Source organism: Poecilia mexicana, unplaced genomic scaffold (assembly GCF_051168715.1).
Source record: "Poecilia mexicana isolate PSO_F unplaced genomic scaffold, ASM5116871v1 scaffold_18, whole genome shotgun sequence".
NCBI lineage: Eukaryota > Metazoa > Chordata > Actinopteri > Cyprinodontiformes > Poeciliidae > Poecilia > Poecilia mexicana.
The window spans coordinates 21,249,962-21,267,258 of NW_028263387.1; the positions used below are offsets into that span (position 1 = coordinate 21,249,962).

At 38.5% G+C, this 17,297-nt stretch overlaps 1 protein-coding gene across 3 annotated transcripts; it reads right to left on the minus strand.

Annotated features, from left to right (window-relative positions):
* Positions 1–1,316: 1,316 nt before the first annotated feature.
* On the minus strand, positions 1,317–17,297 carry LOC106912985 (NLR family CARD domain-containing protein 3-like). 3 transcript variants are annotated; one of them, XM_088015320.1, is made up of 11 exons: positions 17,223–17,297; positions 14,541–14,666; positions 14,399–14,470; positions 13,330–13,437; positions 12,774–12,846; positions 12,421–12,646; positions 8,759–10,553; positions 8,481–8,654; positions 4,530–4,703; positions 3,549–3,595; positions 1,317–3,447 (listed from the first exon to the last, which is right to left on the minus strand). In XM_088015320.1, exons 2-11 carry the CDS (start codon positions 14,615–14,617, stop codon positions 2,906–2,908), a joined length of 3,288 nt encoding a protein of 1,095 aa, XP_087871446.1. In that variant the 5' UTR covers positions 14,618–14,666; positions 17,223–17,297; the 3' UTR covers positions 1,317–2,905. The 3 variants fall into 3 exon arrangements, with proteins under 3 accessions (XP_087871446.1, XP_087871445.1, XP_087871447.1); XM_088015319.1 differs by lacking the exon at positions 17,223–17,297 and adding an exon at positions 16,302–16,388; XM_088015321.1 differs by lacking the exons at positions 14,399–14,470; positions 17,223–17,297 and adding an exon at positions 16,302–16,388.

Here is a 17,297-nt window from a genome sequence, read left to right on the forward strand (position 1 = left end):
TCTTCTTGGGTTTTTGTGGGATCCGTCCTTATTTTTATTTCAATCAAACATATTAAAAGGTCTACAGAACTGTTTGCATGCAATCACAAACGAAAACACATCTTAATTTTTCTTAAATTTATTTGGTGTAAATCATTGATATCATACTGAAAAAAAAAAAAAAAAAAAAGAAATATATATATATATATATATATATATATTTTTTTTTTTAAGGCTTTTAAATCAAGCTAACAACAAGCACAACAAAACCCCTCCGGTTTTATATTTTACTGAGTTATTTTTAAATACCGAATTAAAGTATTGTGACGATACGTCTGACATGTATTTGTAGTAAATATTCTTAATATCCTGTTCAAACTAACACATAAATTGTAAATAAATGTTTTTTAAAAAAATAGAATAGACACGTCATCTTATTCGTTCCTAAGTCGTCAGTATCGGACGCTTAGGGAACCGTACAGCATTCAATGAGAGAACCCTTCGCGTCACATGTTGACGCAAAGGGGGTACCCTAGGTGTCAACATGTGACGCCGAGGGTACCTGCCCAAGCGTCAATATGTGACGAGTTGGGAGTGAGAATGTGTTGGTTAATATGTGTGCACTCCATATAAACATTGTAAGGTGGAAGAAAATGTAAATACTTAAACTACAAAACAAACTAAAGTGAAAGCCAACTTATGATGAGGTGTGGATCTTACTCTGTGTGGCTGGCCATCACAAACCTGCACTGAAGAACATGAACACTGCCCTGCTGAAGCACATCTTCCAGTGGTGTCCCTAGTCAACCTAGTGGAGCTCCAACTCCTCATTGACTACTGTCATTTATTTAGGAGATAAACAGGTGTCTTCTATGGGTTCTTCCCCCCCTTCTCATGCTGTCCTGGTCAAGTGCCCATGTAACCTCGATAATTCTGATCGATCAGCATAAATCAGTTCTGCGTTGTGTGAATAAGGGCCAGGAGACAGGATGAGATGAAACGTCGTTTATCTGTGCGAAACAAAATATGGACTGATCAGGAATCGGGTTCATCACAGCGGGTTCAGCACCTTACGAGGGACAGCATTTCAACAAGCTAACATAGCATTTTACTGGAGCATTAAACTTAGTGAACCTACCTCGCGCCCATCTCTCATGAACTGGCAACGAGATGTTTGCGTTCACCATATTTAACCCTGCCAACCACCAGGAGGGGGTGCTGTTTCACCCTTTACACATGAACCCAAACTGGGAAGTAATGACAAGTGGAATTCTATACAATATTAACTATGTTACACCCACAGCAGACAAAGATTGCCACATTAAATCCAAGGAACATTTTTTTAAATGATTTCATTTATTTAGGGAAAAAGTAAACACCAACCTGACCTGAAAAGCTAAACTAATAAATACCATACAGACTTGAAGCCAAAATGAAAACCTGACATTGCAACTGTTAGGGTGTGTTGACATGTCGAGCCAAATGCAGCAGGCAGGAGATGAAGGTGAGGTTCAAAAGTTATGAAAAAATACAAACTTACAAGATGCAAAATCCAAGAAACAAAAAATAAATCCAAAACAGAGACATCAAAGGAACAAGGGAGGAGGGACAAGGTGACATGATGAACCAGCGAGTTGTAACTGGGGAATAAGGAGCTTAAATACTGGGATGTTGATAGTGGGAACAATGGACCTGCTAGCTAATAAGCTAACTGATTGTAGGTGTCAGAAGTTGGAGCCAGAACCAGGCTGAGGATGGGGAAAGAGAAAGTAACACAGGAAAGTGAGGGAGAGAATACAGGGGAGCAGGAAATAATTCTAACACTAAGGAACAACTTGGATTAAAGAAATATGATAAACTAGAGCAGCAGAAAATAACTTAGGAACAAGAAAAACAACTAGAATCCCTAGGGAGAACAGAAGTGGAAAACAGGGGAAACTAAAGTAGAAAACTCAAAGGAACACTAAAAATGACAAAAATCCACAATCAAACTCAAACACCCCCAGATCCTAAGACCAACCTCAATGGGGAGGATATAAAATAATGTACATAATGTTGTGCAAATATAAATAAGATGTCAGTCAATGGCCTTTATATCTTTTATGTATACCACTTATGTATGAAGAAGTATATTTCCAAGTATTTATTCTTCTTATTGATAATTTGTTAATCTAATCACAAAAAAAAAACAATTCAGTGTCATTAGAATATAGTGCAGTTCATGTGTGTTAAAAGTGCAAGTAGATTACATTGCACTGTCTTCAGTCACCAATAGCAACTAAGAAAATCTACTTCTTAACCAGTTTTCACAAATTTAGAGAACAAAGATCTACATCAGAAAAATGCATGTCACAGAGATTATTGACAAAGAACTGAGAGGTCTTGGGCAAAATCTTCCATTCTGACTTTACTTTGGATGCACACCCAGTCTTTGATTCATTCCTTTAATCATCTGCTAATGACATCTTAATTTTCACATTGTGAGAACTAATTATCCATGCTTTTGTTCGATCCCCAGTCCACGCTGTGCATCTTAGCATACCTTCCCTAGAATGGTTGCAAGGTGAACTAGATGATGCGGCCAGGCTTCTGACGAATCATACAGGTTTTTTCCACAGTGTAATTTAAAATTCTTTTACTGATTTAAGGGGTTTTCACAGACAGTCCCCATTGGAAATCAGTAGGCCACTTCAGCCACATGTCCCTCTGATCAGGACCTGCTGATGACTCCTTATGGTAAATTGAAGACAAAGGAAGACGGAGCCTTTAGTTCAGGCTCTGTCTAGAATTCTCCTTTGTTTGGATTAAAGATTGATGTTTATTTAAAAAAACTGTTTTATTTCATGTGACTTTTTTATTATTTTCTCCTGTTTTTAATGCTTTGATAACTCTTGAGATGTTGTATTAGTCTTGAAAAGCACTTATTCTAAAATGAGCACCAAGACCCTCCTGAACGACACTTGACCCCAAATCCAGGATAAAGAGTTTCAGTGAATTTGGTGTTGAAGGTGTAGATGTGGATCAGTGTCTCTGAAGAGACTCTGTAGAAGGACAGAGTCCCAGCAGGACAGTCCACATACACAGCTACTCTGCCAGAGGCAGAGGAGGAGGAGAAGGAGGCATCAGGGATGAAGGCTTTTTTTTCACTATTGTGCCAAACAGCGTAATCATTATCTGAGCAAATTAAACTCCAGGAGTTATTATTAAATCCAAACCAAGAATCGTCATTGACTCCGTTTCTGTTGATTCCCCTGTAACTCAGTGATATATTGACTTTTACACCCCACTCCACCTCCCAGTAACAGCGACCAGTCAGACCATTGGTGCACAGCAGCTGATAGGAATCAAATCTGTCTGGATGATCAGGATACGGCTGCTCCTCTGCCACACGTGTCACCTTCCTGTTTTCATCAGACAGTTTGAGGAATCTGTTCACAGTGTTTAGGTCGACTGTTGGTGGACAGGAATCTGAAAAACAGAACAAACACAATGCAGTTACTGATGAATGATTTTTCTGAATTCACTGATGCAAAGATGAGACAATCTGATATGAACCAAAAAACACTCACACTTCCTCAGACCTGGTGCCATCCATTTCTCTCCTGCAGGCTCCATGCTGTAAGAAAGAAGATGTTTCGATGGTATTAACACTTTTCTATTACCAGTGTCTAATATTTTACTGGTACTATAAGATAATAAATGCCTTTTCCTCATTCTGTTGCATGAGCTGATTTAGTGTTTGTAACAATTGTCAGTCAGTAATGACATACACTGCTGTACTCTTCCCATTATGCACTGATTTGTATTTTATGTCCTTCTGGTATGTTTTGTTGTTTTTGTTTTTATTTTATTATATTAACCTTTGTCTTTTTATTGCTACTTTGTCTTTTTTATTCTTGCCCATTTGAAATACAAATAAATCTGAATCTGTATATTATTAATAATGTTCAAATCACAGCATTAATGATCCTAAACATACAGTAAGAAATTAAAAGGTATATGTGATGGACAGACAGCCTGTCCAGAGTGTACCTGACCTCTCGCTCAATGACTGCTAGAGATAAGCACCAGCAACCCAACCACCCTGCAAGGACGAGCATGCTAGATAATGGATACCAATTTTGATTGATACAACCAACCATTGTGCTTCTACTTTGCAATCATGCATTGCTTTGTGTTTGTTAAAGTTTAAGCTGTTTAAATACCGTATTTTTCAGACTACAAGCTGCAAATTTTTTCCCAACCCTTTTAACCATGCGGCTTATAGCCGGTGCAGCTTTTCTGTAGCTTTTTTTTCAACCACCAGGGGGCTCTTTAACAGGAAGTGAATCATTATAATTGCTTTTAGGTTTATCCTACACTCCAGATTGGTTTAGAAAGATGAACCAAACCCATCATTAATCCTCCTTGCCTTTTCTTTCCAAAACTCTTCATTTGTCAGAGATCCTGAACACCTTCTGGTTTGCTGCCATGTTTTGCACTGTGTCAATTCTGAATCTAGCATTAAGCAACAGCGTAGCACTATGTGGTTGCAGAAAATGTTTTCTTACCTTATAGAGTCCAGTTTGAAGCTTGGATTCTTCAGTAGAGCTGCCAGACTCTTCATTCCTGCCTCTCCTGGATTATTGAAGCTGAGGTCCAGCTCCTTCAGGTGAGACGGGTTCACAGTCAGAGCTGAGGCCAGAGCAGCACAGCCTTCCTCTGTGATCAGGCAGCCTGAAAGCCTGCAGACACAAACACACAACACAGTTTTAAAAAATCATCTATATTCTCAAAGTGACCCACTGGTTAGAACTGTCAGAATATTTAGTTGGCATGCTAAGAAGGTTAGAGAATCGTGTCTGTTGAGCAGCAGTCTACATGCTGACCTGTTGGCCTGACAAATAGTAAACATTATATTTTCTATCTCCCAGTCTTAAAATTAGAATGACAAAGTGGGGTTATATTGGTCAAAACATTCTGCTAATTCAAAGTTACGTCTTGGTATATTTCCCATTCATCTCAACAGATTCTCTCCAATTGAATGGATCTTCTTGGGATTCATCCTGGAGCAGGCAGATGAAGACAAACCCAGAAAAGGTTTAAACGGGCCTCAACTGGCCAACTTCATCTTCTTCAACAGTTCCAATGCTTCCTATGTTTTGCCAACTTCTACGGTAGCTTCATTATGATAGTCAAATTGCTGTTATCCTCACCAGCCTCAAATCCACCAAAAATCTTCCTTTGATCCCAGAAGCAGAAAAATCTTCTGACTTGAACAAAATAAAACAAGAAAAAGCTCTCATTCTCACCCAACCTGATCCAACCAGACCAGTGATGGAAGTAGACTCAGACTCAGGAGGACAGGTCGGCCTTTGGCAAATCTCCCCGGTTGACAACACATTGTAACACACACTCTACACTACTTTCTATAACACAATAAAAAATAGTCTAGATTTGATCAATCTAGACTACTTTCCATCTCTTGACTTGAACAACTTGAAGAGTCCAAACCAACATCTATGTTTATTTGACCAGAGTACCGTATTTTGTTCCCATGTGTCATGTCATTCCCTATTATTGGTTCCAGCTGTCCTTCATTTCCTGATATCCCCCACATGTATTTAATGTGTGTCATCTGATTGTCCCTGGATCCTCTGTGTTCCTTTGTTGTGATTGTTGCATGGTGGTTCTTGTTGAGCTTGGCAGTGTGCAGAGCATCTTTGCATTTTGACCTCATTAAAACATTTTTCTCACTTCATCCTGGGTCTGACGGCTCTCGTCCTCATCTCAACCCTCAGTTTCATGACAAATACTCAGTTTTATATTGCAGAGAGTCCTGGTGGTTATAAACTTCTTACATTACGAATAAAAATAAGCACTAGGAACTTCAGTGCCTTTCAGTACATTCAGTGCTGCCAAAAATGCTTTATATTTTATGTCATAAGTCTCCTGTGAGACATTTTAGAAACAAATTTGTTCCATTACAAATCATGTTCAGGAAACTTAATTTACTACAGATAAATTAAGTTGTCTGACTTAAGTTACCTGTAGCAAATTAAGCTTAACTGATCAGTTAAATGCCTAACATGTCTAAAATATGCCAAAATATGCTCTAGACATGTTAAATGTCATAGAAACATTTAATTGATCAGTGATATCAGGGGGCACCTCAGCTGAGTCGTCAATGCCATGATAAAGATCGTGAATACCTAAGTAACTTTTCAAAATCTACATTTTTAGGAAATGTACAAATGTGTCCCAAAAAATGTCCCTTTGTCCCACTAACAAAGTGAAAACCTGTTAGTGACTGCTTGGTGTAGTTTAGCGGTTCTCAACGTGGGCGGTACCGCCCCCTGGGGGGCGTTCAGAGGACGGCAGGGGGCGCTGGCAGACATTTTTACAAAAGGGGGGCGCTGGGATTCCTCTGGGGGGCGTTTGGTCGAAGGTAAACTTTACACTTTAAATGCACAACAATGCCAGTTTAAACTTTGAGCAACTTGCTAAAACTGTATTGTGTAACATTAAATCATGCTTGGCTGCAACTGTATCGATGGCAGCTCTTCTTCTTCTTCTTCTTCTTTTCAGTGTTTGTTAGCTTAGCTTGGCTTTGTTAGCTTCTTGGCGTAGCTCCACTCCTGCTACCGGTAGCTTCACCGCATCAGTTCAGCGTTACACCGGCCGATGACGGTGCTGTGATTCACTTTGTCTGGTATTTTTGTACAGATGTTTTGGCAGTTCTCTGATCATGTCAAAGCAGCAACTTATATTAAAAAGTGTTTTATTGTCCGTCTGGATGCTGCCCGCTTCCATGGAAGGACAACAGAAAATCGCTCTTATAAACATGTAATTACTAAAATCACGATACCCTGACTTTGTATCCCTCTGAAAAATGAACCATTTAAATAAAGAAATCCCTCCATGGGCGATACCTCGATAGGGAGCGTTCATTTTATAGCGTTAACACCTGAGCTGTAAGTGGTCCGGTATGATAGAACAACGGTACCACAGCACTTTTAAATTTCAATAATCAGAATACCGCAGTTGTTTCCGTTGTTTATAAAAGGTTTATGTCAGTCTGCCTTTTCCCCATCGATACGTTTCCCGACCGCTGCGCACCTTAAAGGGTAAAAAAACAACAACGACGCGCACATTGCGCAAAACTCTGAAACAGGAGAAGCGGGACATAAAACGGAGCGACGAACTAGATGTGAATTATGGCATAAAAACAGAGAATCGGACGCTGAACAGTGGAAAATCAACACATGATGTGAAACATGACGATTAGGCAGCGCAGCAGGTGATGAGTGAAGATTAATGATGGTGAATAAATGATCAAATAAATCTAGCAACAGGAAAGAAACTAAAGTGGACATAGCAATAAACCAGGAGAGGATAATACTAATCAGAGGAAACTAAATGGAAATGAAAGAAGAACAAAATGCAAGAATAAACTAAGAAACTAAAGTAAATACAGAGGAATAAACTGGTATGGCAAGACCTTTCAAGCAATAATTAATAGAGAGGACTGTATGGCAAGAATAAATAGACACTATTTCCAGATAAAAGGTAAAATAATATTGTTGAAATGTCATGGGTTTGTTGACACCACATCTAGTACTGAGAATAAATATATCTTACAGACCATAACAGTAAATAACTTAGAACTTATTTATGTTTTTAATTAGATTTGATATATTTATTTCTTCAATATATATTTCATGTCAATGTTATTGTCATGAGGGTGATGACTCCATGACACTTTCAATTTGACTCATTAGGATTTGATTAAGAACCAGATTTGTTCTTTGTAATTTCTGTCCAGTAAAACTATTAATCTATAATCAATAGACAGGTTTATATAAAGATATAATCCATGATTCTGTCTCATATTTGTATGGCATTAAAAGGATCTGGAACTTTTGTTTTTCCTCTGAAAGCTCTGGTTTGCACATTAAATGCCATGTGGGTGAAATTTTATGGATGATACTCTGATGTCCCATTCTCCTGAAGGCAGCACAGAGCTGCACCACCAGAAACCGACAGAAACACTGAACAGAAGAAGAGCTATGATTAATGTAGTTACGGTTCTATCCATGTTTTAATGTTGCAGAGCTCAGTCGTTTTGCAAATAGATCAAAGTTTAAACTGGCATGTTGTTCATCTTTTATCTGCTCATTTTGTGGAATATTTAGCAACTAGAAAATGGCAAAGAACAAGAATATTTTTCCACTCTGATTGGCTGCTGTAAGGCCTACACATTTTAAGTTGAATGTTCATTGCATTTTTCTTAGACACCTGTGAAAATAATTTCTATTCCCATGGCTAACTTGTCCACTTCATATCAGCAGTGAGGCTGTCTTTGCTGCAGCTGCTCTCTGCTGCCACATCAGAGAAAACTCAATACTTGGTACAGTTTTCCTTTTAAAATGTACACAAACAAAAATATGCTTTAGACATGTTTATAAATGTAAAACATATGCTTTGCATAGAATGTAACACAGAATTTAAATGTATCTTACCTGAGAATCTCCAGTTCACAGTCTGGACTCATCAGTCCACTGCACAGCAGCTTCACTCCTGAATCTTCCAGGTCGTTGTTACTCAGGTCCAGATCTCTGAGACTAGATGTTGTTGGGCTGAGCAACGAGGACAGAGCTTCACAGCTTCTCTCTGAGAGGTTACACCCACTCAGTCTGAAAGGACAGAAGGGGTACAAAGTAATTGTCTCATTATTATTATTATTATTATTATTATTATTATTAGGCATTATTATAAAACGGACTACATCTGTACTTACACAGCTTTCCTACAGACTTTGACTACTGGCAGCAGCTTCAGTAGAGCTTCTTCTGTAGCAGAGTATTTCTTCAGGTCAAACATCTCCAGATCTTTCTCTGATGAAAGTAGCATGAAGTGCAGAGCTGACCACTGAGCAGGAGACAGCTGCTGTGCTGAAAGACTTCCTGTTTGTAGAGATTGTTGGATTTCCTCCACCAGAGACTGATCATTTAGTTCATTCAGGCAGTGGAACAGATTGATGCTTTTCTCAATACACAGATGATTGTTCATCTTCTCCTTGATGTACTGGGCTGTGTCTTTATTACTTGCTAAATTTTCTTCTGTCTGTGTCACAAGGCCTCTTAAGCGACACTTATTGGTCTCCAGTGAAAGACCAAGTAGAAAGCGGAGGAACAAGTCCAGGTGTCCATCTGGACTCTCTAGGGCCATGTCCACAGCACTCTGGTACATCTCTGTCTCTGAGGATCCATGGCTTCTTGTTTCGAAGTCCTTGGATTTTGTTTCACCTTTTGCCATCAGATTGACTCCAGATTTGATGATGGTCAGGTGAACATGAAGAGCAGCCAGAAACTCCTGAACACTCAGGTGCACGAAGCAGAACACCTTGTTCTGGTACAGCCCTCTCTCTTCTCTGAAGATCTGTGTGAAAACTCCTGAACACACTGAAGCTGCTCTGATATCGATGCCACACTCTGCCAGGTCTGATTCATAGAAGATCAGGTTTCTTTTCATCAGCTGTTCAAAAGCCAGTTTTCCCAGAGACTCGATCATCTTCTGGTTCTCTGGACTCCAGTGCGAATCTGTCTCAGCTCCTCCATCGTACTTGATGACCTTCAGTTTGGTCTGAAACACCAGGAACTGGATGTACATCTCAGTCAGGGTCTTTGGCAGATCTTCTCCATCTTTCTTGTTCAACATGTCTTCCACAACTGTAGCAGTGATCCAGCAGAAGATTGGGATGTGGCACATGATGTGGAGGCTTCTGGATTTCTTTATATGGGAGATTACTATTCTGGACTGCTTCTTATATCTAAATCTTTTAGTGAAGTACTCGTCTTTCTGTGGGTCAGTGAATCCTCTGATCTCTGTCACCATGCCAACACACTCAGCAGGGATCCGATTGGCTGCTGCAGGTCTTGTGGTTATCCAGAGGTGAGCTTTGGGAAGCAGGTTCCCTCTGATGAGGTTTGTCAGAAGAACATCCACTGAGGTGGACTTTGTTACATCTGTCAGGATCTCATTGTTGTGGAAGTCCAGTGGAAGTCGACTCTCATCCAAGCCATCAAAGATGAACACAACCTTTAACTCTTCAAACCTGGAGATTCCTTTGGTTTCACTAAAAAAGTGGTGAACAAGCTCCACCAAGCTGAACTGTTCATCTTTTAACAGATTCAGTTCTCTGAACGTCAATGGAAACATGAACTGGATGTCCTGGTTGGTTTGGTCTTCAGCCCAGTCCAGAGTGAACTTCTGAGTCAGGACTGTTTTCCCAATGCCAGCCACTCCCTTTGTCATCACTGTTCTGATTGGTTCATCTCTTTCAGGTGAGGGTTTAAATATGTCTTCATGTCTAATTGCTGTTTCTGGCCTTTCTGGTTTCCAGGTCACTGATTCAATCTGTCTGACCTCATGTTCATTATTGACCTCTCCAGATTCTCCCTCTGTGATGTAGAGCTCTGTGTAGATCTGATTCAGAAAGGTTTGATTTCCTGATTTTGCAATTCCTTCAAACACACACTGGAACTTTTTCTTCATGTTAGACTTTAGTGTTTGTTGGCTTGTGATGAGTGATTCTATGAAACAAAAATATGAAAAAATGTAATTTAAGAGTGATTTTGTCATGTTTTTGTGTGGGACTGAAATACAAGAGCAACTGGAAATTAGTTTTGAAGTTTTAATACAAAAGTAAAAAGCAACTTACATTTCATCAGAGGCACTATATAAACTATATTGCCAAAAATATTTGCTCACCCATCCAAATTATTTGAGTCAGGTGTTCTGATCACTTCCATGATCCAGGTGTATAAAATGAAGCACCTATGCATGCAGACTGTTTTACAAACATTTGTGAATGAATGGGTCGCTCTCAGGATCTCAGGTAATTCCACCATTGAACTGTGATAGGATGTGACAAATCCAGCCATGAAAGTTTCTTGCTCCTAAATATTCCACACTCTGCTGTCAGAAAACTAAGAAAATGTGCAATGTGCTGCAAGGAAATGGAAGTGCTTAGGAACGACAGCAACTCAGCCACAAAGTGGTAGGCCACATAAATTAATGGAATCAGTGGATGCTGAAGCAAATAGCATGAAGTCACCAAGAAGTGATTGACTTCTGCAGAGTCAATCACTACAAACCTCCAAACTTCATGTGGCTGTCAGATTAGCTATAGAACAGAGAGCTTCATGTAATGGATTTCCAAGGTGGAGCAGCTGCATCCAAGTTATACATCACCAAGTTCAATGCAAAGCGTTGGCTGCAGTGGTATAACACACACTGCCACTGGACTCTAGAGCAGTGGAGGCACGTTCTCTGTAGTGACAAATTGCGGTTTTTCATCTGGCAATCTGATGGATTAGTCTGGGTTTGATGATACGTGTCTGACTGTATTGTGCCAAGTGTAAAGTTTGGTGAAGTATGCTGGTATACTCTAATATACCAACATACTTTTTGGACAAATCCATGCTCCCAACTTTGTGGGAACAGTTTGGAGCTGGCCCCTTTCTTTTCCAACATGTCTGTTCACCAGAGCACAAAGCAAGGTCCATAAAGACATGGATGACAGTCTGGTGTGGATGAACCTGACTGGCTTGCAGAGTCCTGACCTCCACCCGATAGAACACCTTTGGGATGAATTAGAGCTAAGACTGAGAGCCAGGCCTTCTCGTCCAACATCAGTATGTGACCTCATAAATGTGCTTCTGTAAGAATGGTCAAAAATCCCCATAAAGTCTCATAATCCTCGTGGACAGCCTTCCCAGAAGAGTTGAAGCTGTTTTGGATGCAAAGGGTGAACCAACATCATATTGACCCTATGGATTAGGAATGGGATGTCATTTAAGCTCATATAGGAGTGAGGGCAGGTGAGCAAATAATTTCGGCAATATACTATGCTTTAGAAATTCAATTTTTATCTTTTAGATAACAGAATAGAGAATACAGTTTGGAAACGCAAACTTTTTTCCATACTTATCAAGACCTGGATAAACATAGAAATCAAATTCCATTCATTTCATCACTGGGTAGGAGAATTAGCCAGTTTTCCAAGGGAGATCCTGATGGGGGTTAAAACCCAGTCCAACACAGCCTCTATGGTCTTATAGAACGGTTTTCATTATGCCTGATTTGCTTCAACATTTGAAGTTGTGTATGTGTTTTGTAGCCTAATTAAAGTTTTTTTTTTTCACAAAATCAAATTTTCTATTTTTTGGAACGTATTAGAGTACTTTTGTGTAAAACAAAACAAATAAATTGTTTTGAGGAAAATGACAATAGAATATAATTGCAGGATTTAATTTTAGGTTTCATCAGAATAAAGGTTAAATCTATTAAATTCTTGTAGACTTCATGTTTCTTTGAAGGTATCTATACCTGGTGTCAACTACAATAAGTCTTTAATGATCTCTTGTTCCACCATTTCTGTAGAAGAATATCTCTTACTGCTCTGCAGAAGGTCAGCCAGGTCATCCAGATTCATCATTCTCAAGAAGTCAACGGTGATCTTTAAAAACGCCTCTCTGCTGCTGCTGCTCCTCTGCTTCTCATCCTTATTTCCAGACACACCCTCCTCCTCCTCCTCCTCCTCATCTGGATAATCTGAACTCAAGACCTTCTGGATCTCCTTCAGCTCGTCCTTCACAAACGTAACAATCTTTTTCTCCAGTTCCTAAAGCAGAATAAGACATGAAACACCCCTCTGAAAAAGTCTGAGACAATCAAGTGATCTATAAAATGAAGTAAAAAAAATTTATTAACAAAAGAGATTAAAAATGTAGTATTTAATATATACAGACCACAAATATGGAGCCCAGCCGCATTTGAAACTCATGTGGAGGCTGAACAACGTCGTCGGGGCTCTGCTTGAATCTATGGAGAAATCATGAGCTATATATATGTGTATATATATATATATGTGTATATATATATATATGTGTATATATATATATATATATATATGTGTGTATATATATATATATATATATATATATATATATATATGTGGGTGGGTTTTTCAGTAGAACATTATTCCACATTATTTGCCTAAAATTGACCCATTCTTATATTTTATTTTTTTTTAAACATCCAACAACAACAGGGCATTGACCACAGGGACAAAGCAAACATGACATTCTTTCTAATATCATGCAGACCTGAAGTTACCCTTAAAGAGCAGTGCATTATTTAAATGGTTTTATTAGTGATGGATTTGCAATAAATTGTTTTGATAAGGAAAACAGTTATATTATATTCCACCTCTAAGACATAAAATGAATAAAAGTTGCCATTTTGGAATGAAAACCTTTCAGTGGGTCTCATATTACACAGTTAGAACATTTCCATGAAGCTCACCTCACTGCATCTGAAGGTTGATCAATGTTAAAATGAATGAATGCATCTTTTGACTTGGTGCTCTTGAAGGACAGACAGCTTGGTCCAGGTTCTTGTTCCGGTCGTTTCCTGTGGATGAGAATGTCAGTCCAGTCAGACGCCTCTTTTATTTCCTGTCAGAAATAAACTTCTTGGATTAATAAATCTACAGTGTGAATGAAAACCATTCACCGCTGTGGACATTTTAGCCTTTTATTGCTTTTACAAAGCAATCATGATCCAACAATTACAGGCTTTTTTTTTTTTTTTTTACAAAAAAATAACAAAAAATCTCCTTAAAGCTGTAACATGTAACTTTTCTAAAACATGTTTTTTACATATTTGTTAAAGCTGTCACCATGTCGTGACACGATGGTATGAGAGACAATCTGTGAAATGATCAAACTCCTCCAACTAGTTTTTCCATCTAAAGAAATGCAATGCTGCCAGTCGAAATCAACCAATAAGAGCCTGGAGGAAGGTCTTAGCGCTGTCAATTAACCTTGTGTATGTGCTGCTTAATGTGCTAATGGCAGAGAAACAAATTACCAAGACAGGAAAACTGTTTATCCGCGTCACTGATGACCATGATAACTATCATCAGCAATCCTAGCAGACTCTGCCAACAGGTAGAAGCTAAAAGCTAAGAGCATTGCTACAGCTAGCTGGGGACAGGATGGATGAGCAGCACATACACAGGAATAATTGACAGCACTAAGAGCAGCTTGACTTTTTACAGATCATTTGTCTCATACCATACGGTCACAACATATTCACAGTTTCAACAAATATTTAAAAGACTTTTTTAATGAAAGTTACATGCTGCAGTTTTAACGTCAAAGTGAAACCTGATTTCTACAAAATAAAGAAAAATAAAATGTAACTTTTTACATGCACCTTAATTTCAAAAATACATGTTTCATTCCTATGAATAATAATGGCCTTCCAATACATACCACTTCCCATAGGAGCAGAATGTGCTGACATGTGAAAGATGAAATACTTTACATTGATTCAGTTACATTTTACACATGATTCAGCTACAGCTAACCTCTTTGTAGCAGAAAGCTGGTTCAGGTCAGACTGGCCAGACTCCATATCAGATTCTCTTTCAGTCTGATTTCTGCAAGTAAAGTTGGTTTAATGATGGGAGTGCTGATCCTGACAAAGTGATGCAGAGACAGACATCTCACCTCTTGTCCTCTGGTTTCTTACATAAAGTGGTTTCAGAGAGAGGAGCTTCCTCTTCCTTGTCCTCAGACGTCTCCATGTTGCCAAATTCAGATCAATACCAGCTTAGACACACAGTCCACCTTAATCTGCAGAAAGACAGACTCCACTTTAAAACTAATGTGTTGGGATTTTAGCCATAGATCAACACAATGTTAATAAAATGACACACGGCTTTCAAATGGTTCACAAACAAAACTCTGAAAATTGCAGTGAGCACAAATATTAAGCTCTATTTATCATGAAACCTCTAAATGAAATCTAGTGCCATCAGAGTTTCTTTTAGAGGACAAATCGTTTCATGAAGACCAAAGAACACAGCAGGTTTGGTTTAAAGATGTGGAAAAGTTTAAAGCAGAATTAGAAAATGAAACAATAGACCAAGAGTTGAACATTTCAATAAAACCAGACAGACAGGTTGGGTCTGTTTATGGGAAAACTGGTTATAGGCAGTTTAGTGGAAAGGCACTGATAGTCATGTACTCTACAAACCTACTTTTTAGATCTTTAAAAGAAAAATCTAATTAAATTATGTGGAAGTTTTGTAGGTTCAACGTAACTTTCATGATTTATAGGTGTTTAGATTTTTAGTTTTGTTGTTTCCAGTTCAGATTGTGATTTTTCTCCTTTATTTCGGTCTTTCTTTTCCTGTTCTTCATTCGGTGACGTTAACTAGCCAGAAATTTTACTCATGTAAGAGTAGTGATACTTCTTAATAATATTACTCAAGTAAATATAAAATGTATGGTGTAGAAAAACAACTCCTAACAGTAAATGTTTCCAAAAAGTTCCTAAAGTAAATGTAACTGAGTAAATGTAACTAACCCACATCTGGTATGTTCAATCCTAAAAACAAAGTGTTTAAAGATCTGCAGTTAATCATAATTTTTGACACACCCAGCAACAGTCCAGTTAGTATTTAAAAACTTTTCAAAGGAGAAATTGATCACTTCTTTGTAAAAGTCATTATTTTTCTCAATCCACCATTTTGTTTTACCACAGGAGCAGCAGCTGTAAAGCAATTTAGTTCAAGATTTATAGAAACCTTTGCATAATTGTAGGTGTTGGACTAAGACTAATTTAGCACCGTTTATCTTTGGAGCAGTAATAAAAAATTATTTGGTTGCAATAATTTATCACCTACATCCTCCGGAGGCTGTAAGAGTTAAAGTTGATCTGAGGGACAAAGTTTAATATTGTTGGTGTATTTATAGTTTTCAATTCATTAAATGTGTGACGGAAACGTTGATAACAATGGAACATAAATTATTTTAATATTTTACCAACCATGAAGAACACAACTTTAATAAGGGTCACATAAATACTGAATAAATGTGTTAAATACGATCAGCTCTCAACAGTTCTTGTGTTTAGCGACATATTTTTACTCAGAAACCAGAAGTTAAAATGGCTCGTCTTCATCCTACACGTAAATCTACATTAATTTATAATTAATATATATTTACAAGTTTAACAGCAATAACAATAAAAACGACTGACGTTTAAACGCAGAGAATCAATAAACCTAAAAATTGTTCTGAGACTAAATTTTGTTTAGATAAAACAAAATGGCGGAAATGAACGAGGCTTCTTGACCCGTTTTCATTTATTCCTCCTGACTGAACAGCTGCTGCTGAGTCCATGAAATAAATCATAAAGAGGAATCCAACGATAGATTAATGATTATTTATACAGCTGCGTCCGCAACGAATAGATTATCTTACCTTGGAGGTTGATAGAAAATCATCTGCGCAACAGAAACACAGGTGAAAGTGAAACTTTAGTGTCTGTTTTTTTAATGAGACGACAGGTGTGTATTCACCTGGTAGGAATGCTATGGCAGGCCGTTTTAATATATAATCGGTTTCCTCGCTCTGGGGAAACGCGGATTGACTAACACACGTAAAACCTCCAGTGTGTTATTGTGGGTTTTAGTTAAGCAAGGATTTAAATCTGACTTTGGTATGACTGTGTCTTTTATTCCAGGCCACGTTAACGTAAAATCAGCTTCACCTCACTTCACCACACTGTTCAGTGCCATTTTTAACACTTTAGAAATGGGAAGAATTGTATCCTAAATGAGACTAAGAGGACCTGAGAGATAAATATAAATGAAGTTGAGGCATGTATCTTCTCATTAAGTGCTCCAACTAGTTTTCTCTCTCAGTTTTAAGGTCTCCACAGTGGCGCAACTGCACATTATTCAGGTGGATGCGAAAACATAAATCGGCGCCCCCCGAGGGAAGGAACAGGATGAAGGTCCGACGCTCAACACCCCCGAGGCGACGCCACGTGGAGTGTAAAACTCGTTACATGTACCTCGTTATGCGCGAGAGGTGAAGGAGCGTGAGGCGCGCTGAACTGTATGGGAAAACATAATCGGCGCGTCGCGCCCTCCAGACGGGGTTTTGGCGCCCCCTCTGGTGCTGCGCACCTATGCGTTGCATACGCTGCATACCCACTTTTTGCGCCTCTGTCTGTCCAGATGTTTTTGTTCTGCTTAAAGCAGATAGAAAAATCATAATTAAATCACACCCTTAATCCCCTGTTTAGTTACTAGATGTAAATAATTCAAATAAAGATAATTGCAAAAACATATATGTCTGTATAAATCATGTCAAGCATGAATAAGGTTATTTTCTTACCTTAAACTTTTCTGCGCCACAATGAAATGAAATGTAAAACCTAAACACTTTGATAAGGAAGTAGAGCCGGGCGGT

Bases quoted from the DNA above. Each gene is read 5' to 3' on its own strand.
- LOC106912985 (XM_088015320.1), bottom strand. From the start codon at position 14,617: ATGGAGACGTCTGAGGACAAGGAAGAGGAAGCTCCTCTCTCTGAAACC. The intron at 14,471-14,540 runs GTGAGATGTCTG...CTTTACTTGCAG, and splicing joins AAGAAACCAGAGGACAAGAG to AAATCAGACTGAAAGAGAAT. The intron at 3,448-3,548 runs GTGAGTGTTTTT...TCTGTTTTTCAG, and splicing joins GGCACCAGGTCTGAGGAAGT to ATTCCTGTCCACCAACAGTC.